This window comes from Podarcis erhardii (genome assembly GCF_964252035.2).
Source record: "Podarcis erhardii genome assembly, chromosome: 5".
In the NCBI taxonomy this organism is placed as follows: Eukaryota; Metazoa; Chordata; class Lepidosauria; order Squamata; family Lacertidae; genus Podarcis; species Podarcis erhardii.
This window is the reverse complement of record NC_138509.1, coordinates 70,738,463-70,765,087: the sequence shown is the minus strand read 5'-3', so window position 1 is coordinate 70,765,087 and position 26,625 is coordinate 70,738,463. Positions and strand designations below refer to the sequence as shown.

Here is a 26,625-nt window from a genome sequence, read left to right as displayed (position 1 = left end):
TTTGATTATTTGGAGTATTGAAGGGAAGATTGCAGGCCAGTGGATAAATACAGGCTAAGGTTCCTTTCCAAGCCAGGGGCTCACCTGGGATAGAGGCATTAACATGACAAAAGGTTTTAATGGCCCTTCTTGGGCCTGGGCAGACAGAGGTTGCCAAGGTGATGGGGTGTGTGTGAGTGGTGACGGGAAAAGAGTGCTTTTTAGTAAGATGTGCTGGGAAGAAGAAGAAGAGAGGGGGTGGAAAGAGAAGACTGAGTTCCATCTTGGGACGGCTGGCTGAAGGCTGACTGGTTGTGATGCCTTTGACTCCAGAGCTGCACTGCTGTGGGAAACAAGCCCTGCTTGAGATGACCATGCTGTAAGCTCTCGACTCCCTCCATGCAGACTGAAGGTGTAAATAGGTGAATAAATCATATTTCTTAAAGCTAAGACTATCTCCACCACATCTTCAATTTTTCAAAGGAGCACAGACCCTGGGTGAGCACCTGGAACCCCCCTGAAATTTTGCTACGGCTTGGTAGAGAGTGGGGGGTGACACCCAACTTTTGTAATAATATGCCACTTATTATTTAAACAAAATGTATATACCATTTGATGGTAAACAGAACCTCCAAGTGGTTCACCCTAGAGCTATGCACTAATGGCCTCTTGAAATTCTCCATATTTGGGTGCAGATGCAAATATATTGTGGACACTGTTGAATTTCTTAGGGCAAGAGCAAAGCAAGGAATCTCGGTGTAGTGGTTAAGAGCAGTAGATCCGTAATCTGGGGAACCGAGTTCGCGTCTCCGCTCCTCCACATGCAGCTCCTGGGTGACCTTGGGCTAGTCACACTTCTCTGAAGTCTTTCAGCCCACTCACCTCACAGAGTGTTTGTTGTGGGGGAGGAAGGGAAAGGAGATTGTTAGCCGCTTTGAGACTCCTTAGGGTAGTGATAAAGCGGGATATCAAATCCAAACTCTTCTTCTTCTTCAAACTCTTCTTCCAAAAGTTTCTCAGGGATAGAATTCACCATTAGCACAGACTTCCAATTTTGCTATTATTTTTTAGTTTTGTTTTTTTCACTGTAGGTGATAGTAGCAGCAACTGTGTTGATGGTCAGACCACCATTTTACATCCTCCATGATGCTGGAATCTACAACATTCCAGGGTGATGTGAAAGAAGAGTGGAAGTTATTCTAGAATCAGGACAAGATTCAAGAAATCTTCTACATTAGCTACAGATAACTAAGTTTATTCAAATAGATTTAAATTGCAGAACATTTTTTTGCTGCTACATTATTATTATTATTCTTTATTATGTTATATACTGCTAAATGCCAAAGTAGGCCTCTAAGTGATTTACAAAAAATATATAAACCAATTATGCAACCATATTAAAATCTTTTAAGGCTACAATTCAACAGTCACTTACCTGGGACTAAGTCTCATGGAATGGGCCTTACTTCCTAATAGGCATGCACTGTATTTCATTTTCTTGTGATAGCAAAAAAATCTCACAGAACTATAATTTAAATCTATTTTAAGAAGGGGACCTCCCTCCCCACCCAAATTAAAGTAGCTTTGTTCTCTCAAGACTGTCAACAAAGGCTTCTCTCTTCTTTACCACCAACCCCATCTGAATTTAGAAAAGTCTCTTCTTATCACTTATCAAGGGAAATATGCAGAGAATTTTTACTGACTGACTTTAGGTCATTAGTTAAATCTAGACTGGAGACATCCTCCCTTTCAAATTATTGGTTTGATCTACTGAGGTCAAGACCTTTACCAATGTGCCTGATGAGGATGGTAAACAAGCAAATGTCATGTGTGATCCAGGAGGCTCATGGTATAGAATCAGCTAGCGGCACCGTGAAAAATGATGCACACCTCTTCTCACTACAGAAGCTACATCAGGCCTAATTTTCAGTGAAAGAGGCTACATGTAGGAGTAGTCATATAACATACTATGAGTCAAGATGACGCATTCCAGGAAGCAAATCACCCAGCTTTGCAGCCCTTCCCAGTCACCAGATATACTTGTAGCTCTGGGAGAAGGAGGAGCAGAAAGTCCAGCTCACCACTAAGCCAGCAAGCTATTGTACTTAGTTCTACCAGTAAGGCTTTGCCCCACAGGGCACCTACAGTAAATACAAGAGATGCCTAAAGAATGGTGCTCAATCTATGAGCACAGTGAGAGAGGCTGATGATGTTCAAGCATAGGGTATTATTTATAAACCAGGGGCTGTGCTCTGCTTCACTTGCCAACCCCATCTACCCCACCCGCTCCCTTTAGAGGTCACCAAAGCCACCCCTCCCTCTCTTTATACCCGCCTTCTTCTGTCTTCCTCATCCAATGGCCAACAGCTATCAGAAGTCTACCACCATGCTCTTATTTTCAGCAGCCACCTGTCAGCCACCAAGAGAACTGCAACATGACAACAGCCTTACTTGTTTATTATATGTTACATACATGAGCTTTGCATGGAAAAGATAGGTCGAAAAGAGAGAAAATGGATGCAGAATAGGTTGAGCTGTAAGTTTATGTGCTATTAAGAGGGCTTAACTAGGATTTAGGCAGTTTTTCTGTGTCATTTGCTTTTAACGTGTACTGGTTTATGTTCATGCTTCAGGATATAAATCCCTAATATATGGGCAATAAACTAAGGAGAGACCTTACCAAAACTGTGTGCATTCCAGTGTAAATTCTGCTGAGGCATACCAGAGTTGAAAATAAGAAGGCTCCCAGCAGTCCTAGTTCAAGTGGGTACTGTAAATATAAAAGGGGAGTGAAAGAAACATTAATAGCAGTTGCATATATCACAAAGAATCAAATAAGGCACCATCAGACTTTTATCAATGGTCAGGCCATTCTAATTCAGAACCAACTGCATTCTGGAATATCAGAAGTTTGATGAATTCAAGTAACGTTTCCAAACAACCTGGACTGAAATATCTAGCAGTGATGATTTGTAATGTCCTTATAATAAATTCATCACCTACAATTGTTGGAAAAGGATAAAGATTTCAACCTCCACAGGTGGTACTGAGCCCTAGGAATGGAAAATGCAAAAGCTGCGCTCTATTTAGACCAACACTGGATGAAGAAGACAACAGATAGTGAGGAGGACCTCACCGCCGTATTTGGACCTGTGCCGTTAGACCTGTTCATAAATATATGGAATCAAGCAGTGGATGTAGCCACATTTGCAGATGGCAAAGTCAGTCGAGAATACAAAATTCAATTGTGAAGGGCTCCTAAATAAGGTCTCCAAACTGTATGGTTATGTAACAGAATAGAAGACAGGAGCCAAATGGAACAGAATATTCTAACTTCACATCAGCACAAACAAATAAATTGGCTATAAATCCTTAGGAATGATCTGAGTGAAAAGCTCACCTTGGAGAGATTCAGATCACTGGAAAAGGCACATAACAGAAACTATAAGGTAATGGTCATGATGCCATTATACAGATGAACGTGTAGAATGTGGGGTCTGGCTGCAGAGTAAGTGGTGAAAGGCTCTTAGATCATGCTGGATTTAGCTAGAGCTGCCCCTGTGTGGCAAGATCAGTGGGGCAAGTTTGCCTGAGACGTCGTGGGAGGGAGAGAAAGGGGACACACCAAACCTACACTTCTTAGATTTAAGCCACAGTTTTTGGAGAGGCTACACTTTCTGGGGCTGGAAAGGGGTTAGTTTAACCCCCAGTTTGCTAGTAAAACTGAATTACTGTGCCATGAAATGATGCATGCCTAAAGAGTGTGTCACCAACACGAAAAGTTTGGAAAGCTCTGCCTTATCCAGTACACCACACTGCATGCCTACCTTGTACTTGTTCACAGTTGTAACCACAAATGTAAAAGAAATGGCGGTTGCTGCCATTGCATGTGTGGATGGCATGCCATACTCTGCAGTGGTCCTTTTTTCTAGCTTGACAACAGGTGGAGAACAAGGGCGGGGCCACTTGAGCAGGTCCTTTGAGACTTGGCCAATGTACATAACCACCTGGAGACAGCACACAGATAACGGAGATGTGCTTATTTCATTTCATTTAATACCCCACCTTTCACCCAAGTAGCCCCCCCCCCAACCTCTCAAGTCTCAGACACATATTCAGTTACAGCAATTCACTCCTGTCATCTTGGCATGGTACTTTTGAGACCAGCATATAGGCATATCTCCAGCTCAGCCAGATGTATGCCAGCATAGCTCCTTGATCCCAGTTCAACTGGGGCTCAGCTAGCAAAGCCGACACTGAATTAAGTCCCCACAAAGGGATGTTCCAGGGGAATGGTGGGGGCAAGACATTGGAGGGGGAAAGTCATGTGACTAAGTAACCCAGAGAAAGTTATACTGGCCAAAAAGTTGTGTACGTCAAACTCTGTTTTAAGGGATTATTTCCCCTCTGCTAGGCTTGGGTTGGCTGAGCCCCTGCTCCTGTTTAGAGTTTGGAAAAGAGGTAAGTTACACCAGCATAGTTGCATAATTTACCTCTGGCTTTCTGTAGCTTATACTGATGTGAACGAAATAACAACAGGAAATATTACTGGAGTGCATAGAAAGAAGCAGGTTAAAAATGCTAAACATCACAACAGGGACCATCAAAATCAAAACAGCAAATTTCATCTTAAAAAGGGGGGAAAAGTGCTCCACTTTTTACGAACTTAGTTTCTTGTGCAAAGATATGCCTTGGGTAAAGATATGGCAAGCCATGAAGAGCTGGATTATTAAAGACCTGAAAAAATAACAATTTGTGCTAGCACATCTCACTGCAAGAGGAAAATCCTTCTCCCACATACTTTAAAAAGCCTGTTTTGAATAGGAGTTGTGTTCTCTGTATTTCCTCGTGCAACCTGGCAATGGGAAAACCAACTTCCTTGATCCATGAGAGTTCCAGCAAACTTTGGGACACATACTAGTGCAATATATATATATGTTTTACACCACTTGCTTTTCAGAGTTGATCACTTTGTCATTCAGTTTCCTCCCCAACTACAGATCCCTCAAAACCATACTTCTTATCTCCAATAAAATAAATCAAGGAGATTGGAGCAAAGCGCTCTTATTTTCACCCAATTTGCAAATTGCTAAAGAGCTGCTAAAACTTAGATACATGGCTGCTAAGGCATTGGAGGGGTGTGTGCTGCTGCAAAACTCTAAAGCCTACGTATTTCTACACCAGTCTTAATTTAGTACACATAAAGACTGCTTTGCATCTTCTAGCCAAATCACTGGAGTCAAATAAGATCAATAATGTAACTGGAAAACTGCATGGCAATTCATTCCATTTAGGTTACTTGCTCAGAACCTGCTAAAACCATTCCTGTCATGTGAAGAATGAGGCAATATATAACGTCCAAGTTAACATTGGAAGAAGCTGATGAAAGCTGATGAAGCAACTTCTCTATGAGGAAAGCTTGCAGCATTTGGGACTTCTCAGTTTAGAGACAAGGTGAGTGGTGACACAATAGAAGTTGATAAAATTATGCCTGGCATAGAGGTTCTAAGTAGTTTGCTATCCATGGGATTTATGTTTTCTATCTCCCTGCTTCTTCCCTACCAAGCACCGTATGAAATCTCTCTCTCCTTGGGACTCCCTATACATTCTCAGATATCCCCCTCCAGAATAAGTTTCATATAATTTTCCTGCTTTTACTTCCAAGACTCCTCCTGGCCTCTTTTGGTGCTTAATTCACAATCCTCCTTGATGAGCTAAAACCCCAAATATATTATACTGCCTTTAAGCAGCTCCTTTTAAGTTGATTAAATCTTGATTAAATATGTCTGTGAAGGTCTTAAAGAATAGAGACGTGGTGCTAACAAGTCAATATTTGGCTGTCACATACAAGGCACTTTCCCAGAATGCTCCCACACATGCGGCAGTGAAGGTCACAGAACTATTGAAGAACACCCCAACCCCATCCCAAAATCAAGACTGAAGGCCCATGAACTGCAGCTTTTGCCTTCAATTCCTGCATGAATCACTCATTTCTGAAGTGTTACAATTCCTTTGATGACCATGGGACACATTTAGTAACGGACATTGCCTGTAGTGACTTTTTCAACTGGGTCACGAGGTCAAGATCATAGCAAAAGGCTAACTAGGTCTTTTCTCATCAAGTCACATCAGCACATTTGGGGGGAATTTTAGCTTTTTGTGTGAATGCTCTTCTGTCATCATTTCGTCCTCACTTTTACAAATGTGTTTTGCTGAACAAGAAGCAACTCTTCTGGTTCAGAACCACAACTGCAGAATGGTTGAAGACAAGACACTGGGATTCAAAACACTGAAAAAGTGAACAGTACTCTGGCTCACTACTGCTGTCACGTACAACGTAGCCAGCGATGATATCAAAGTGAATCACTTCTTGTATTTTGTTGGATGGCTGAGAATTCAAAAGCTGATCTCACAAGTTTAGTTAGCGGCAACATCTTTTAGCTGCCATTGGCTTTGTTGTGGTTGTTTAGTCATGTCCGACTCTTCGTGACCCCATGGACCAGAGCACGCCAGGCACTCCTGTCTTCCATTGCCTCCTGGTCAAACTCATATTAGTAGCTTCAAGATCACTGTCCAACCATCTCGTCCTCTGTCATCCCCTTCTCCTTGTGCCCTCCATCTTTCCCAACACCAGGGTCTTTTCCAGGGAGTCTTCTCTTCTCATGAAGTGACCAAAGTATTGGAGCCTCAACTTCAGGATCTGTCCTTCCAGTGAGCACTCAGGGCTGATTTCCTTAAGAATGGATCGGTTTGATCTTCTTGCAGTCCATGGGACTCTGAAGAGTCTCCTCCAGCACCATAATTCAAAAGCATCAATTCTTCGGCGATCAGCCTTCTTTATGGTCCAGCTCTCACTTCCATACATCACTACTGGGAAAACCAATGGCTTTAGTCTTTGCTTTTTTTAAGGCCACTAATTTGTAGGATAGCTTTAAGATGCACTCACATCACACAACTGGGCTGTGCAGGTGATGTTGACCATGGCATGACAGGGCCATTTCAATGGCAGTTACCTGTTTGTGGAATGCCCTCCCTGATAAGGCTTGTCTGTCTGTCTTCCTGATTATTGATTTGCAGGAAGCGGGGGGGGGGGGGATTAAAAAGCTGTTCTGTTTACTCAGGCATTTGATGATTCCTAGCATCTGTGAAGACTGTTTTAAGGATCCATTTGAGTAGCTTCTATAATACATTCTTTCTTTCTTTAAATGCTTTACTTTTGCTAGTAAGCTCAATTTTGGGGACAAATATTCATGCACTCAAAAAGCAGTGAAATGGAATGGAAGAAAACTATGGCCAAGTGACTCTGGCTCATGACAAAGTAGACCTGAAATGCCACTCTTGAGGGCAGTTTTTCCCCCTTGGTGTGTGAGAGAAGTAGAATTACTAATAAGGCTTTATTCAAGATAAGATAATATCCATTTAATATCACAATTATTTCTATGTTTGCTGCTGTGGGCTCTGACAGGAGGAAGTGTGGGATATAAATTGAATTAATAGTAATACAGTGGTACCTCAGGTTAAGTACTTAATTTGATCCAGAGGTCTGTTCTTAACCTGAAACTGTTCTTAACCTGAAGCACCACTTTAGCTAATGGGGCCTCCTGCTGCCGCCACGCTGCCAGAGCACGATTTCTGTTCTCATCCTGAAGCAAAGTTCTTAACCCGAGGTACTATTTCTGCATTAGCGGAGTCTGTAACCTGAAGCAGATGTAACCCGAGGTACCACTGTAACTGAAAGCATGAGCAATGAATGGTTTGTGGAACCACAACCTACTATTGATGCACTTACTGTGTGTCCTGAAAGAGTGTGAAACTTCCATACAAGGAAAGAATCCTGGGCAGGAATTGTATGCCAGTTTGCACATGAAGGCCCATCCCTGGGGATGGTCATGCAAAATTAGATGCTGGTGCCAGACAGGTTTGTTTTTAACCTTTTAATCCAACTGTTGCTCATTAAATCACTCTACAAGTCAAAACCTGAAAACCATATTAGCAGGGCCGGGGAATCCTTTTCTGGCTAGTGGGACCTGATTTCTTTGGGGGGGGGGGTAAGCTTCTGCGGACCACGTGCTGGTGGTGGGGATGGTGCCAAAGGCAAAAGAGGGCAGAGCAGCAAAATGTGAATTTTGCCTTTGGACTGTAGGCTGGCTTCTTCACACACACAAACAAAACGTGTGCTCAGGCAATCATTTTGCGAGTTCGAGGACGCATCCCAGCCAACAAAAAACTCACAAGGGGAGTGGAAAGTAGGGCTAGTGAGGGGAGTGTGTCTTTGGAAAGTGTGTGGCCTGGGGAACATCTTACGGGTCAGGTAAAGAGGCCTGGAGAGTCACCTTTGGCCCCCAGGTCTGAGGTTTCCTACCCCCTGTCTTCTCACTATAGAATGTTTTCTTGGGACAGAATTATCCATGATCCCATGATGGAGGTGATAGCGATTTTGCAAATATGAAGAGTCTTATGTTCTCTCTCAAAGCAATTTTTATTTACAGCTAGTGTTCCAGGTCTCTCTTTTCTTCTTTTTAAAGACTTTCTGTCAAAGGTTTTTGGGTTTTTTTAAGGAATGTCCGGCAGCTAGACTGGTGCCTGGGAGTGGCCACCGAGACCATATAACACTGGTCCTGAGAGACCTGCATTGGCTCCCAGTATGTTTCTGAGCACAATTCAAAGTGTCGGTGCTGACCTTTAAGGCTCTAAACAGCCTCAGTCCACTATACCTGAAGGAGCGTCTCCACCCCCATCGTTCAGCCCAGACACTGAGTTCCAGCGCTGAGGGCCTTCTGGTGGTTCCCTCACTGTGAAAAGTGAGGTTACAGGGAACCAGGCAGGGCCTTCTCGGTGGTGGCGCCTTCCCTGTGGAATGCCCTCCCATCAGAAGTCAAGGAAATAAACAACCATCTGACTTTTAAAAGACATCTGAAGGCAGCCCTGTTTAGGGAAGTTTTTAATGTTTAATGTTGTATTGTGTTTTTAACATTTGGTTGGGAGCCGCCCAGAGTGGCTGGGGAAACCCAGTCAGATGGGCGGGGTATGTATGTATGTATGTATTTATGTATGTATGTATGTATGTATAAATAAATATTATTATTATCATTATCATTATCATTATCATTATCATTATCATTATCATTATTTCATTACAGATCTTGACCCATACAGACCAACTACAGGGGGAATTTTTAAACAGCAACTACTGTAGTATGCTTTTCATGCTTCTTTTTTTGCACTGGAAGAGAGTGAATTTAGAGCTCTTGGTCCCATTACCGCAGCAGCAAAATGGAAACATAATGGATAGTGCAAGATAGCAGGGCTGACAATTTCAAAGCAATGCATGGGGATTAAAATTGTGTGACTCACAAAAACTGAGGGGGGAAAGCATGACGAATTTTCTGCACAGCATTTAGAAAACTGAAGTAAAGCACAGAAACACCTCGCAATGCTTTGCTTCCTCTTAGAGCTCAGATTTAACTCCTTCATTTCCAAGGAAAGCTACAGCCCAAGATCTAAAAACAGGAAATGTTGTACGTATGGAAGAGACTGGAAGCTTAGAGGAGGGGGAAGGTACAAAGTGGTGTGGTCAAAGTATAGATCTAGGAAACAGAAGGAGAAAGAGGCGCTACAGTAAACAAAGGGGGGGGGGGAAGTATGGGAATACAAAAGGCAACACATTTCTCTCCTCTTTCAGCAGAAATAGAGAGGAAAGCTCCTGAACTTCTGAAATATATATGAAGATAGCCTAAATGTGATTGGACCATTTTGCTAGCCCAAGATTAGAAACAAATCTGGTATATAGTCCATAATTTAGAGTACCAGTAAAAAAGTAAAAGAGCATGTCAAGTTAGACATGTGGCAGAACTTCCCTGTTCACTTATTTTAATTATTTTGGGTTTGGAGTGAGAGGGATTTCTTGCTGCCTCCTCCTCACTTTTGTGTTACTTTAGATATAAACGCTGCTTGCACCTTGGGTTTCATGTTCTCTCACAACTCCTATATACTTAAATTTCTAATCCATACAAGGAATTACTTGGTCTCAGATTTCAAATCCAAGCAGTGGAAGCACACACCCGACCTACTTCCTTGCCTACCGAATTATAGGCTCTTAACCAATTAGTCGGCGTTCAAATGCAACCTTCAACACAAAGGCTTTTTCCACTTGGAAGTGGGCCTAATTTTAGAGAGAGAAACATTTACTGTAACAGAAGACAGCTGCATTTAGATGTTTATGTGCTCTCCAAGATGGCTAATTAGAGTGCTGCTGAATCACCGGGATTCGTTTAACGAAGTCTCGAAAATAAATGTAAAATACTCCAAGATGCACCCCTTTTTCCAGATGTTGCTTCATTCTTGTGTAAATGTTTGGATGGGTGGAAAGGTAGAGCAGATCTTCTGCTTTTCCTATTGCTGCAAGAATGGCTTGTTCTCCTGATGGCATTGCCATTAATTATATTATATCACGTTGCAGGAGTTGTTATTCCATTGTGTTTATGACCTTCTATTAAGCTGCCTTGATTCTACCAACGATGGCAGAAAAGTGGCACATCAACTTGAAAGATGCCTTTCCTATTCATGGTCTTCTCCCGATAGATTTTCCAGCACTTTTCAATCACCACATGTTCACTGCCTTGTTCACGCCATGGATAGCGCAATTCTTGTGGTGCCACACTCTACTCTTTTAGTGGCACCTTTCCTTTCCCAATTCTTTGCCTCTGTCTCAAGGACCATATTTCCCCTTGGTCAACCCTCTGGGAAACTGCATGCCACAAGTAGCTGTGGCCACACCACACTCTTGCACATGTGTACACACAGGGGCATAAGTAGATCAGTCAAGGAGAGCCAGTCACCAACTCTTATTTTCTCAAATGACCTACCTGGTGGCCCAGAAAGGTGCAATTTGCATCTTTATTCAAGCTCAGAAAAGTTCAAACTTTTTGCCCCACCACAACATTGTGTCTTTATTATTTTTGTTTTGTTTTTCATCACCACCACCAAAACTGGTGGGATCTTGGGGTGCTGGAAAATTTTGCTTGAGGGTTGAGTTGGGTTCCTGGGCCAGGTGTTAGCTGCCCGTGCTCTATCCAATAATATTTTGGACCTTGGGCCAGGTGTTAGCTGCCCCGGCTCTATCTAATAATATTTTGGACCTTCATCCCTTCTCCAGCAGCCACGTGGCACTGGGATCCTTTCTCCAGAAATGCTGTACCCTTCTCTGCATTAACTGTCTAGGCTTTGAGGCAGGGTGCATTTGTTGACTAGCGATTGGAGGCTGTGGGAATTCCTCTTGTGGCTGCGTGCAATTACACTGACCGCATGATGTCAGGTTTCCTCTAAAACCCCCAAGAAGTGACACACACCAGAGCCAAATGGAATTAAATATTCCAAGTATGATACAAAATTGGAAGACACAGTTGTAATTAGGGGACCTAATGCACAGGATTATTTGAGAACCCACAGTTATTAGCAAACTGCTGGTTCTTTTCTTCCTTGGGGAAACAATGTATTGATGCTCTCAAGTTTGTGAAATGCTTTTCTATTAGAAAGCACTTTTGAAATTTTGAGAGACTTCTTCTGGAAACTTATCATCTGACCTCATGATTAGTAGAGTTATTTAAAAAACCACAGAGCATGCCCACCTGAAGAGCTTGATGCCAGCACAGATCAATGGGAAGGATCACTAATGCAGTGGTTTTTGTATTTGTACGGATAGATGATGTTCAGTTGTAATTTAACTCCCAATGGGGATTTTGTAGAAATGAATTTAGTGGCCAGCACCCAATCAGCTTGGATTCCATGGTCCTCGAGCTCTAATTCTTATTTTGAAGGAGTCCTATGAACAAGGCTTTCAATATGGGGACACACACACACATATTTCAACAATCCTGCGTGCTAGAGTCTTTTATTTCATAAACATTTGTTCTAATTCTGTATCCTGCTTTTAAAAAAGAATGCTTAGTTCCATTGCTGCCTCTGGCTTTTAAGTACTTTTTAAAAGTATTTTTTATTAAACAAATTTAACAAATCAAATTATGAATCAAATGTAACCAATTACATTTCCCCCTTCCCTCTCCTAGCCTCCAAATACTTCCCTCAGCTCCTCTCTCTGATTTGTTTATGCATATTATTCTCTGCATGTTGTAAAATTGTAAAATAGTACTTTTGAGACAAGCCTCATTTTAAAATTTGTGTCAAAATTACTCTTGACACAGTTGCAATGGTTGTATTTTACATCAAAAAGCAGGGCACGCACTTTTAAAATCTAATGATTGAATACAATGAGGCACATTCATTGTTGATGAAATCTTTGAGGGGTCAGAACAGATGCTCTGAACAGCAAAAATGAGATCAATCATGAAAATGCTGGAAAAAACCTCAGTACACACTTTGTAGAGACACTCTTGGTCTTCTGGGGTGGGGTAGGGTGGAATAAATCGTCCAACCACTAATATTTCTCCACCAGTTACTGCCAGGCATCTTGTTTTTCTGCAATCTATCAGTTTACATGAGACACTCCCCTGCCAAAGTCCACACTGCTCAGCCTTTCAATATATATGCAATACATATATATGCTGCTTGTGTCCCTGAGCTGGCAGCACATGCCGGTGTGCATTTGTAAATCTATAAAGCAGGGAGGCGTGTGGAATTTTTGCCAGCCTCAGGGCCACACTCCCTCCTGAGGAACTTTTCATACACAAAGGTCAGTGTGGTTTCTAGACCACCTCCCACAAACTTCTTAGTCCAGTCAGGTAAAAGCCCTCAGTGTGTGAGGACTGGGCATGTTGTGGAGAAGGGTGAAGCCTGGGCAGAACTCCGAAAGCCAAAGATCGAGAACTGGAGGTTTATTCCTGCTATGGAGCAATTCCTGTCCCCGCAGGTTCTGAACAATATGCAGAACCATTATAGTCAAATAGCTTAACAATCTGCTTACAAGGTGTACCTGAGTACCACTGAGATTAAGCAGGTGGAAAATCCTTCTCCCACATACTTTAAAAGCCTGTTTTGAATAGGAGTTTTGTTCTTTGTATTTCCTTGTGCAACCTGGCAATGGGAAAACCAACTTCCTTGATCCATGAGTGTTCCAGTAAACTAACTTTGGGACACATACTAATGTGTTATTCATATATATTACACCATCTGCTTTTCAGAGTTTATCAGTTTGTCATTCAGTTTCCTCCCCAACTACAGATCCCTCAAAACCAGATTTCTTGCCTCCAATAAAACAAATCAAGGAGATTGGAGCAAAGCGCTCTTATTTTCACCCAATTTGCAAATTGCTAAAGAACTGCTAAAACTTAGATACATGCCTGTTAAGGCATTGGAGGGGTGTGTGCTGCTGCAAATCTCTAAAGCCTACATATTTCTAGACTAGTCTTAATTTAGTACAAATAAAGACTGCTTTGCATCTTCTAGCCAAGTCAATGCAGTCAAATAAGATCAACAATGTAACTGGAAAACTGCATGGCAATTCATTCCTTTTAGGTTACTTGCTCAGAACCTCAGCTTCCGTTAAAAAACCTGCTGAAACCATTCCTGTCATGTGAAGAATGAGGCAATATATAACGTCCAAGTTAACATTGGAAGAAGCTGATGAAAGCTGATGAAGCAACTTCCCTATGAGGAAAGCTTGCAGCATTTGGGACTTCTCAGTTTAGAGACAAGGTGAGTGGCGACACAATAGGAGTTGATAAAATGATGCACGGCATAGAGGAAGTTCACAGAGAAATGTCTCCCCCCTCCCATAACACTGGAACTTGTGAATGTTGGGAGATTTAAGACAGATAAAAGGAAGTACCGTATTTTTCGCTCTATAAGATGCACCAGACCACAAGACGTGCCTAGTTTTTGGAGGAGGAAAACAAGAAGAAAAAAAATCTGAATCTCAGTGCCGTGAAAGCAGCAATCCCTCTTGCTGTTCTGCCTTCTGTGATAGCTGTGCAGCCTGCATTCGCTCCATAAGACGCACACACATTTCCCCTTACTTTTTAGGAGGGAAAAAGTGAGTCTTATAGAGCAAAAAATACGGTACTTCTTCGCAAACAATGGAACTCACTCCCACAGGAAGGAAGCCGCAATGGCCACCAGCTTGGAAAGCTTTAAAGGGGGAGTAAATAAATTCATGGAGGAGAAGGCTGTCAATGACTCTTAGCCATGGGAGGCAGTAATGCTTCTGAATTCCTTTTTGCTAGAAACTGCAGGAGGGGAGAGGGATCTGGGGCTCACATCCTGCTTGCATGATTCCCACAGGCATCTGGTTGGCTACCGTGAGTTCAGGATCCTGACTAGTTGGGCTGTTGGCCTGATCTATCAGGCTCTTCTCATGTCCTTATGAAATTGAGGTTTTCAAGACATTCCTGAAGCAGAGGATGTCAGGGCTGGTGTGAGAAAGCAGGTACATACCAAAATACTTTTTAGGTTTGTCTCCCCAAGTGGCAGACTTCATAGTTTTTGCTCTGGAATGTCAAATGGCATTATCTGAGGAGCATGCAGGAGTGCAGCAGCAGCAACATCTCCCAATACCAGGCAGCGTGGAACATTGTTAAACACAAGTTACTTATAAATTCACTTTGTGTGTGTGTTAATTCTAGCAGAAATATAGTTTTCAGATAGAAGTGGCTACTGCATCATTCCCAGTACTTAAACGCTGTGATATACTAACAAGCCTAAAAATGCCACCCCCCAAAATTAGAAACCTAGAAAGCTGCCATAAACCAAGTTAGACCATCAATTCTCCTAGCTTGGTATTGTCCACACAGCCTGGCAGCAGATCTCCAGGGTTTCACGCTGGATTCTCTCCCAATGCCATGTGGAGATGCAGGGAATTGAACCTGGAACTTTCTGAATGCAAAGGAGATTCTCTACCACTGAGCCACAACTCTACATGCTTTTTATCATGCAAATTAAGCAACTGGCTTGCCTGTGAGTTAACCAAAGAATGACCATTCTAATGCACCCAGCCTTGGGGAAAACTATTGAAGGTATCTATATATTATCTCCAGAATGCAGAGAATGAAAACGATGTCTATTTCTAGCAGGGAGACACTCTCCTTTGGACCCAGAGATATTGCCTAAAGTAATGCATCTTACTCAAAAAATTAAAAAAAAAAATGGAACGTATTGGTCTCTCCACCTCATCTTTTCTGTTTGAGATTTTCCAAAAAGCACCTGAACTACAAGGGAGAGGGAGAACAGACTCCATGCATCAGTTTGGTCTTTCTTAGTAACACCCAGCAGGCTCCAGCAGAGGTCACTACTACACACAGCTGCAAAAAGTTTTAAGTTTATGTCAAGAATTATATTATTAAGCAGCTTCAAAATAGGGGCATGAATGTGGATTTTGGAGAATGAATACAGAGTGTGGGGCGAAGCTCACTGTCTGCTTTCGGTCTGTTATCCCAAACTGTTCAGTGTCCAGTTCTGATAACATCAATGACAATAACATTTATTGATATCCCATCTCCCCCCCCGAGCAAGACTTAAGGCGGCTTACACAAATTGAAACAACACAGATAAAATACAAAAGGCTAAAAACGTATAAAAGATAATAGCTGAAAAGTAATTAAAATCTAACAGAACTTAAACCTTTTAAAATATAGATACCAAAAACAGCAAAGCTATTTCCTTCCTTCCTTCCTTCCTTCCTTCCTTCCTTCCTTCCTTCCTTCCTTTCTTTCTTTCTTTCTTTCTTTCTTTCTTTCTTTCTTTCTTTCTTTCTTAAAAATCAGTTTCCAAAGGCCTTTTGGAATAAAATTGTCTTTGCTTGCCAGCGGAAGGACAACAAGGAGGGAGCCAGTCTAGTTTCTTTAGGGAGAGAATACCAAAGCCTAGGAGCAGCCACTGAGAAGGCCCTTTCCTGCATCCCCACCAAGCTCGCCTATGAAGGTGGTGGGACTGAGAGAAGGGCCTCACCCAAAGATCTCAGAGCCCAGGCAGGTGTGTATGGGTGAATACAGTCCTCCAGAAAGCCTGGACCTAAAACTCCTGAAAAGCTAGCAAGTCTAAAATCATTGATGAGGGAGAGCCAGTGCAACCAACTGACGTGAATACTTCAACTTAAAAAGCAAGGTTTGCCAGGTTCAGTTCAGCTACAGCATATGAAGGCCAGTTTACACTGTCTGTCACTGACGTGGGTACAGCTGCATGGGAGGATCATATGATCTCCATTTTTACATGGTAAGGTGGGTTTGTTTATTTGTCTTTAGAACACGGAGTGTGGAGAGCATTTCAGAGATGTATAAATTTGCAACAAGCATTAACCCATGTGAAAACTGAAGCAATAAAATGGCTCGGGAGTTCTGTAACTGAGTGTTTTATTGCCCCGATTCACTGAGGGAGGTCTGGGCACAGAAACAGGAATCCTTGCCAAGTATTCCCTCCTGGCTTCAACACAGCACAAAAGAGGCTGCCAATGCACACAATTTATCTGCCCAGGTGTCTATCAGGTGTGTGTGCAAAGTTCAGTTGGTGGCTAGGGCTGTCGCCTTCAGCAGCGCTCACCAACCAACCATCTCCTGCAGAGACATTGGACACACACTGTCGTGGGGTGAATATCAATGAAGGTAAGCTCTACCTTTTCTCAAAAGGCTATTCAGTGCTGGCGCAAGAATGCCTGTACAGATTCTTGCATCAACTTCACAATGGAATCTTTGGGTTGGGGTTGAAAGCTTTGGATTGGTTGGTGCCATGTTTCTTTTTTACGGCTTCAAAGCAATTTATTAAAACTATGGAATGGCCTGTCATATAGAGCTGATTAAAAAATCAGTGAAATAAGTGCCACTGACTAATTTTGCACTAAAGGTAAAGGTAAAGGGGACCCCTGACCATTAGGTCCAGTCGTGACCGACTCTGGGGTTGCGGTGCTCATCTCGCTTTATTGGCCGAGGTAGCCAGTGTACAGCTTCCGGGTCATGTGGCCAGCATGACTAAGCCACTTCTGGCGAACCAGAGCAGGGCACGGAAACACCGTTTACCTTCCCACCGGAGCGGTACCTATTTATCTACTTGCATTTTGACGTGCTTTCGAACTGCTAGGTTGGCAGGAGCTGGGACCGAACAACGGGAGCTCACCCTGTTGCGGGGATTCGAACCGTCGACCTTCTGATCGGCAACCCACAGCACCACCCCCGTCCCTAATTTTGCACTTCTTGATACCAAACAATGTTGAACTTAAGGATTTCTGCCACAACTGTACAACCCCCCCCCCAAACACACACACACACACACACACACACACACACACACAGATTTTCAAATACTGCAAGAGCAGGCAGTTATGTTTGCTAAATTTTTATCCTGGTGTATCCCAAAACAGTATGAACACATGCTAGGAATCAACCACCAACTGGATGCAATACCAGTTGTGTAAAGTGTGGCACTTGTACATTCCAAACTGGGGACAAGAACTTTGAACTTCAGGCGAAACTTTTTAAAAAATGAATTTAATACAAAAATTAAAATTTCATATTAATCAAGCTCAACCTATATAATAAGTACCACTTTTTAATGTTACCTTTTCAGGAGGCACACTTTCATCCTTTCTGTTTACAGAGTGGTGGACATGCTATTACGTTGCAGTCAAAACCAAAACAGGTATTGTGGTATCTTAAAGACCAACCAGTTTTATTATGGTTTGAGGCATTTTCATTGACTAGAATCCATTCCCTTTAGATGCAAGATGAAGTAGAGTCTAGTCCAAGAAAGCTTTAAATCTGTTAGTCTTTAGGGTGTCCCCAGATCTTTCGTTGCTAGAAATGTCAAAAGTTATACAGCTTGATTGGCAACCAGAAAGCTAGAGAAAAAACAGCTGATAATGTTACAACAACTTGCACATATATAGTAATAATCTGAGCAATACTTACAGACCACATAAGTATTAGCCTTCTGGCAACATAGGGGTTAATGCTCCAGTAACTGAATGGGAGGAATGTGATGTAGAAAACCTCTTGACCCATTGCAGCGGAAATCCTGAACAGGTAGTAGTAGAAATAATTCTTTACAACGTATTCTTGTGAACAGTCCTAAGAAAAATTGTTTTGTAAAGGTTAATACGTTTTGCTGAAGAGAAACCAATGTTACTTCACCACTCTAACAGCCCTCCAGAAACTAATTTGTTATTCAAATGTTCTCTTTGCATGTGACATTTGGGTCCTCATGTTTTAACACATGGGTGCAATGCATTTCCTGCCTAACTGGCCTTTTTTTTAAAATTTAATTTGTTAAAAGTGTCTTTTAACCCACATTAATCTATTACATCATGTAAAACAATCAAAGCTGGTAATGCACCAAAAAATTTAAAAGCCTAACGTAGCTCAAGAAGCAACAGCCTGCTTTTTATTTGCTCCTAAGCTAAAACCAACTAAATAATAAGCAAATAATGAATCAAATCCATGTTGTACAAGATACCATGATGATAAGGTATTGTTCTGAATACATAACAAGAGGAGAACCTAGACACCATAATTCAATCTGTCCCTGTGATCAGAACAAAAACCTATAGGGCTGATTATTTAAAACCTCAGTCTTCATTTCATTTTGTTTGCAATATTATCTAAATGTTACTATATCGCAGTGAATGGCACACAATGAAAATCTTCTTCCCTGGACAAAACACATGCAACCAGTATTTATCTTCTCAACAGAAAAGCGTTTTTCTAGTCTGAGAATACCATTAACACCCACAAATCAAGGAAGTTCTTATGTGAGTGTTGATGTGTGCAGGCAGTGGGGGCAGAGGACAGGATACAGAATTTCCTTGAAGTTTTCCTTTGCTTCTCGTATTGGGGGGCGGGGCGGGGGGAAGCTGTTGGTTAGAAAACAAAAGGAAAATCTCCACTTAGGCATATGCCTTCCCAAACAGCCAACTGCTCTCAAAGGACGAGGGACACCTTTCTAAGGTGGCATGGATAGTTGCAAAGGCAGATGCAGACATCTTACTCTCAGTGACTGAGACAGCAGACTGAGCATTTGCTCACTGACATCCTTGCCTCCCCAAAGCACTCTAAAGAGGGGCAAAGTTGCCAGTACAAAAACTAGCATTACTTGCAAGTTTTGCAGGGCACATGGCCAGGCACTTTTGAAAACTGGAAAACGGATTAGATGGAATTCTGGCCCTGGGAGCAGCAAACTGCCAGCCAGTCTGGTATGGTGGCTGTTCAAATCTCATTCAGCCACAAAGCTCAGTGCATGACTTTAATGCATTCTTTTCTCAACAAAGTCTACCACTAGGAATAGGTGAAACGGACAATTTTGATCTCTCTTAGTTTCTCTGTTTTCCATTCTTAAGTTCAGTTATTTACATTTTCACATCAGTTTGTGATTTTTTTAAGCCTTCTTGAAAATTCATCAGCATTTAAGTGTGAATTTCTCAAAATAAACATTTTTTAAAGCAGTTTAGCCTAAAATGCACATTTTTGCAAGGCAATTTCCCCCAATACAATGCATTTTTGAATGTTGTTTTCATTTCATGCACACTTTAGTGTGGAATATGTATTTTTGAACACACTGCTTGATGGGAACACTGCACTGCAAAATTCAGAGTAGTGCAAATTTTGAAAGATGACTGCGCTTTGGTTCATGCATTGCTTGCAAACAGTTGGTTCATGTATTGTTGGTGAAAATTGGGTTGGTTTGCCTTTAAAAGCAAAGTGAATTTCTCCCTCATCTCTACCTACCAGGGTAAGAACATTTTGAGGGCAAAATGTGGGAAATGTTTGCAAGCAATGCATGAACCAAAGCGCAGTCATCTTTCCAAATTTGCACTACTCTGAATTTTGCAGGTTGCTTGCAGAAAGGGCAGGATGAACACACAATAAATAAAAACAATGTGTGCATTTTTAAAAAAGCATTTTAAAAAAATGCACACCACTTACTGGCATAAAACACCTCTAAGCAGTTTACAAAGAACATTGGGCAGGAAGCTCAACAATGGTCAGAGAGGACCTGGATACAGAAGTATGACATGATGAAAGGACAGATGGAAAAAATGGGAGGATGAGAAGCGGTGCAAAAAAGGAGAGTGATGAAAAACAATAGGCTGTGGGGAAATCCCACAGAACCTAGGGACAAGAGGAGTTGTGTGTGGTTAAGATAAAGGTGAAGGGAAAACAGCTAAAGAGCAGGGCAGCTGTGTTGGCAACAAGTTTTTAATGACTTCTGTGAATAGCCTCCAGATATAAGTACCTTGCCATCATTGGCAGCGATTAAGCCTTTCTGTTTTCTTACTCCAAGAAGCATGTAGGGAATGCTCTCCTATTGTGATGCACATCAGTTATCCTGTAACATTATCCTGGACCAGCTACAACAGGACTTTGAGAGAAGCTTAAATCTCTGATGGGCAAAGAGCCACACACTGTACCCAGGGCTGCATCTAGATACCTGCAACTTGCAAGCTTACCTCCAGCTGTCACTGGATATTACAACAATTGTGAATCGATTGTCCTTCTTCCTAAGAGGCTGTGGCAGTGTAGATGGGACCGTTCCCTGGTATATTTCACAACCCGTTCCCTTGAAAAGTGATGTGAAAACAGGACTGTAGGCACTCTCAATGGCACAAGTCTCCCACAAGAATGAAAAATGTGTGCATTCAAGGCTCTGTTCAGGTTCTAGGCAGCAGACACGTCTAAACTCACCATCCCTATATTTTTCCAGAGATGCTATGTGGATGTTTAAATCTAAATTCTTTGTGAGACTCCCATCGCAATCTAACAATGGTTATACTTTACTGAAGGATGCAAGTGTCTTAAATTATTAAATTTCCCTTATGAAGTATTAAACACATGATCTAGTTACAAACAGCATTCAGTTGAGCTCAGCTCCAGACGTGGGAGGGACAGTAATTTCAAGAATAATTTTCAAAAGACATGCTAGTTTTCAATGCACATGGACTATTTGTCACCACGGAGCATTCAAAAATGCCTTCCATTTAGGAAAGTCTGCGTGCCACAAAATTCTGCTGCATCAGTTTATCAGATCTGGCTCAGCCTTCATCTAAAGCAGAAGATTATAACGTGTGGTTGTAAACCAGATTTTTTCTTCATGAACACATGCATTTCTACACAAATACCCCTACCTCTTCTGCTTTCAGCAATAAACATACTGCCATAAAACTTCAAACCTGCTCCTCCTCCTTACCTTTCACCAGCACAAGAATTGCAATATTGTATTGAGTTTCTATAGTTTAATACCCAACTGAGGAACATGATTCGACAATACTGATCCTCAGCATTCATTTAGAGCTTTGTATCTTCAAAGGGTTGTACAACATTAATAAATTAAGCTCCACTACTCTAATGTAGCCATCACGCCTACTTTATGTAGAAAAATGAGTTGCCGAAGGCAAGTAAATAGGTGTTTTCAGATTTGGGATTAGAATTTGAGTGTTACTCGTAATCAGACCCACACAATGCACAATAGCCAATCCTGACTCTACTTAGTCAGGCTTATTTTTTTAATTAACTATAATTTGTGTGCCAAATTAATATTGCTCTGTAAAATGCAGAAGGTAATGCAATCCAAAATTAAGAGTCTTTCAGATATTATGGCCTCCAGGATTTGAAATATATTAGCTCTGCTGTGCAGTTACCAAATGGTGCAGAGCTGAAGGCAAGTAGGATTTTAGCATACCTTGCAGATTTAATGATTTTGAAATCATGTAAAAGTGGCAGCTAGGGTCTTAAGACACCTACAAGGCAACATCAGTTTCACATAACATAAGCAGACCCTATACAAGATCTTGCTAGATTTTAAGTGGAGAACTACCTTTATGGGGGCCAAACTAGATGCAACAGTGGCAGACACCATCACTTTCATGCGTCTATCCATAATTGTATCTATCTAATTATAACCTCAAAAGGGAGAGAGTTGAATCATCATTCCTGAAGTCAATTGTCCAAACCCAAAGCACAGCACCAGAAATGAACCAGGCATGGAGAATAAACAGAATTGGATTCTTCCAATCAGCTGCTTGCCACACCAGAGGAAGGAAGGGTAGAATTATTCCCCACCTCCTTTTGACAGGGCCCAAACTTTCTCCATGAACCGCAGCATTCAGATGTGAGTGCCTGGCTTTCCTAAAAGAGAAATTAAGTGACTCCCCATCTTTTTCATGGTGAACCGTTGGCCCTCCAGATGTACAGTTACCATCATCCCTGGCCACTGGCCATGCTTGCTGGGGCTGATGGGAGATGCAGCTCAACAACACCTGGAGGGCCAAAGGTTCTCCATACCTGTGTTAGAAATTTGCTCTTTGGAGCTGCTCTGCATAGATCTAAGCTAATGTGTTGATTGAGGGAAGGAGGGAGGAAAAGCATCTTGGAGAACGGGTGGGGGAGAAACAAAATCTGCACACCAGCATATAGTATGTGTGTTATATATTTAAAAAGCACATGTGAAGGACAGAGTAAGTGGAATGGTAGGAAAGAGCAAGGCACTGGAGATCTTTAAGGTGGAAAGAAGTTTTTTTTTTTTTAATTGTTCCCATTATTCTGAATATGAAGAAGCTCATTTATCCCACTAGAGCGTGAATGAAGAACCTTTAACCCTCCCAGTGTCTGACATGGTCAAGGATGAGAGTTGCAGACCACTGCCATCTGAAGGGCCATAGAGTCCCCATCCTGGCTGTAGACAAGGGTTTCCCAAATTTGGGTCTCCAGCTGTTTTGGGGCTACAGCTCCCATTGTCCTCAGCTAGCAGGAACAGTGGTCAGGGAAGATGGGAACTGTAGTCCAAAAAATAGCCAGAGGCAGGGAAACCTGGCTGTAGGTCATATAGCCAAAATCATTCGTTAAACATATCAAGAAAATTCCAATCTAGGCACAGGGGGATAAATATTATGCAAGAATCTCATCAAAGCCTAACTTGAAAACTCATATTTCCTCCCTCAGAGTGAATATACATTTAAACAAACAAGTCACTTCCAATAACAGCTGAGTTGCTGTTACTACTGTGCTTTCCCTGTCCCTGTTGTGCTCTTCCATAGTTAGTTTTTTGTGGCAAATCATAGTTTGCCATTATGTGTGAAATAGGAAAATACCATAGGTTGGCATTTTGCTAGGAGATGACCATTGGAGTCATTCATTAAAGCTAATTCAGCAGCGGGCACGGAGACAGATTAATCTTCTTCAAACATCAGATAAGTAAAGCATTACAGTGCAACTAGATTACATTACTTCTTACATTCAAAAGGTATACAAAGAGAAATAGCATGACAGTTGCGACTATAACTATTGACGCAAGGGTTTTTCACATCAGAATAAAGACCGGCTTGCTTGGATTGGAGAGGATCTGAAAGGAAAAAATGGGAAAGCTATGGAACAAAAGAAGGGGGGGGGGAGGGAGGAAAATGAACTCAGTTCAGGAGGAAAGTAGTTGGTTGAGTAGTTCGTTTATTATAAAATAACAATAATAATAATAATAATAATAATAATAATCGCTAGATAGGGCTCAGAATGTTGCCCGCTAGGACACTGAAGAGCTGCACTTGGCATGAGACAAGTTCCTGTGTTCCTAAGAAGGAACAACAATAGCACAAGAAAGAAAAATTAAAGCTGCAGCCCTAGAAGCACTTTTCTGGGAATAAGTGCTTGGATCATAATAGGACTTGATTCCAAGGAAACATGTATGTAGGACTGCACTGTAAAGTGCAGAAGCAATAAGCTGGAAACAAATAAGATAATAAATTGAGCATGGGAGGACAGAATACAAAGGGAAGAGACTTTTGGAACATTTACGTGATAGATCCCTTGCTCAGAGACCTCCAGCCTTTTGAGACAAGAGGATAAACAAATTGAAGTGGTCAGATATTGCTAGTTCATCTACAAAGTCCACCTGAATAGTGAAGTATTTCATAAAAGTCACACATACACCCTCTTTAGCAGTGCTATGCAGGTAGCACACTTGAATCTTGGTGCGTCAGTGCCCACACAATCAGAATTAATTAGTTTGTGTCTCTTTTCAACAGAGTTCAGTTTGGGCACATCATAATAGCTATTATCACAGAGTAGTATTGTTTCTGTTTGTGCACAATGGTCTCCATGGAATTCTATGACATAGTATTGTGAGGGGGGAAGATCTCTTAACACTTAAACAGCCTTGCCATGCTCAAGGGAAGCGTTACAGTTTCAAAGAGTAAGCCAACATTACTTTATCAAGTTCCTGCTTGTGTTAGTACAGAATCATTCTAGTCTGGTGGTACAAAGGAATCAATGGCTAGGATACAAAGGTTACTTAAGGAACTGTACAATAGGAAAGTTTCCCATTCTTTACTCTTCCCTATAACCTCCTGTGATCCCCCCCAAAACTATTGCTTTGGGATCAACAGAACCTTTAAACAATCTGGGGGTAAGGGCTAAATTGGAGGAATTCCTTTTAAGTTAACATCTTTTGATCCAAGCCAATAGGTTTATGATGTCACAATATCTGAGGTTTATTATAATTTTCTTCTGACATCATAGAAGTTAATCAGTTCTGGGGGCAGGAAGGAATACAATGTTCACGTTTTCAGTTTTATTGAAGGGCGGAGTCCAATTCTTCACCTAGTTTCTCACTGAAAATGACATCACCCTACCTATCTAAGGTCAAGTTCAATTCTGTCACACTAGACCATGATTTCGTACTTTATTTTAAATGAATGCACATCAGCAACTCTTTGGTAAGTGTCAACTCATTCACAAATTCTGAAGCAAGTATCTCATCACCCACTAGTCCTTGGGGGGGCGGTTATCCTATAAACACCCAATTTGCTTTCATTTAAAATTAACCTGAAAAATAAAGCAGCCTAGGAAATTTGCTAGATGTTAAGTCAGGTAGGTATAACACTGCCAAATTCTTCTGCAACAATGTCGTTCCGTGATATTGCAGAGTCTGCCTTCCATATCTGTGCTCTGCCATGTCAACACGAGCTCAGCACAACCGAGGTCGAGGGCTGCAGTGCTCGGCTTGAAATGAAAAGCGTCCTGCACAATATCTTCGGCTATCCCTGATGTCCTATACTTGCAACTCAATTACTGCTGAGCCAAGGAACGGGGGCTGCAGTTTTTTCCTCTTCCCCTCCCTTCCTCCTTCCTTTAACCTTCCTCACTTGAACAACAGGAAATCCATCTGCCTCCACGAGAAAAAGAGGGGGGAAAGGAGCAAGATCGTGGGGCGAGAGACCCGGACAGGGGAAACCTGCGCAAGACTGAGACGAGTCCATTTCCTCGGGATAGCAAGCATTCCGCGCGCTCTCGCAACTCACCTGCATTCAAGGAGGTGCCATTTCCTCCGTCCAACGTGCCAAGCTCCTTATCTGTCTCTAGGACGCGCTTCTGGGTCAGAGGCTACAACTTGAGCCCCGGTACCTTTTCCTCTCCCCCTCCCCGCCGCTGTTTCAATTAACCCCTTCCTCTCCCTTTGTAACTTTCTTACCTTCCAGCCGTTGCTGGCGGCACCGGGGGCCGGAGGGTGGGCGCGCTGCTTGGCCGGACTGCTGCGCCCATTGGCAACGTCCCTCGCGGGCAGGTGGAGGGGGCTGCCGTTCCCCACCTTGCCGGCCTGCTCCGCCCCTCCCTCGGAGGCCGGGAAGAGCCCGCAGCAGCGCTGGAAGCGGGCCACGGGCTGCGAGTCCAGCAGGCAGGCCATCCTCCTTCCCGGCAGCTGGGGACTCGCTTCCCCCGCCCAGGCGCGGCGCGCAAACACAGCCCAGCCCGGCCGGCCGGCCACCGCGTTGCGGAGGAGCCAAGGAGAAAGGGCGGGGCTCCGGGCGCCCCGCGGACAGGTGCAGGCGGCGAGGCCCCGCCCACCCCTGGCCGCTGCCCACGACCGTCCTTGCCCCGCCCCGCCCCGCCCCGCCCCGCCTTGCATGACGAAGGCGGGAGAGGTGACAGGGTGATCTCTCAGTCGGACAGGAGCGCAAGATTGCTGCAGGAACCTATGTGGAGCTGAAACCATAGAACCATAGAACTGTAGAGTTGGAAGGGACCCTGAGGATCATCTAGTTCAACCCCCTGCAATGCAGGAATATGCAGCTGGTCCATACAGGGATCGAACCTGCAACCTTGGCGTTATCAGCACCATGGTCTAACCAACTGAGCTATCCAAACCCAGCCAACTCCACACCTGCCTGCCTACCCTATCTTCCTTGGGAAATACTGCAAATGATCTTTCTTCTGGCTATATAGAGCATCTGCTCTGGTGGTGGTTAGATGTTGGGCTGAGACCCAGGTTCAAATCGCCACTCCGCCAGGAAGCTCCTTGAAGGAACTTGGACAAGGCACTGATTCTTAGCTGAACGTGCCTTCAAGGCTGTTACAGGGACAGAGATGTACCTCAGCTCTTGTGCCCTTGGCAATGAGCTGTATCGGCACCCTGCGGCATCACTTGCACCCATGGCAATGAGATGTATCGGAGGCCAAGGACCAGAAACCCCAAAAGTTTCCTTCTTGCTGCCTTTCGCGCTCTGACAGTGACTTCCTCCTTGCAGAGGTGGTTTTAGGGCAGTACAACTGGTTCAGCACCACTGGGCGCCATGCTGCAGGGGGTGCTGTGACAATGCTGTAGAATGGAGCATGAGAGGCAGGGGCACTGAATTTTAGTACCACACAGGGCACCGCTGAAATCTGTGAGCCGAAAGTCCACAGCCGTCAAGATTGGGTCTGCTCTGCTCTGCCTTTCCTCTTCCTCCAT

General features: G+C 42.9%; 1 protein-coding gene across 2 annotated transcripts in view; it reads right to left on the bottom strand.

The window, feature by feature from the left end:
- The window catches only part of SGPP2 (sphingosine-1-phosphate phosphatase 2), a 28,712-nt gene extending 3,022 nt beyond the window's left edge, over positions 1-25,690 (bottom strand). The window contains exons 1-5 of one of the 2 annotated variants that reach the window (XM_081861622.1): positions 25,369-25,690; positions 17,826-17,984; positions 3,807-3,986; positions 2,660-2,749; positions 85-385 (exon numbers count right to left, since the gene is read on the bottom strand). In XM_081861622.1, the coding sequence (XP_081717748.1) occupies positions 85-385; positions 2,660-2,749; positions 3,807-3,986; positions 17,826-17,984; positions 25,369-25,581 (943 nt within the window). In that variant the 5' untranslated portion in view covers positions 25,582-25,690. The remainder of the gene's footprint in view (positions 1-84; positions 386-2,659; positions 2,750-3,806; positions 3,987-17,825; positions 17,985-25,368) is intronic. The other variant, XM_081861621.1, reaches the window with a different exon arrangement.
- Between the last annotated feature and the right edge of the window lie 935 nt (positions 25,691-26,625).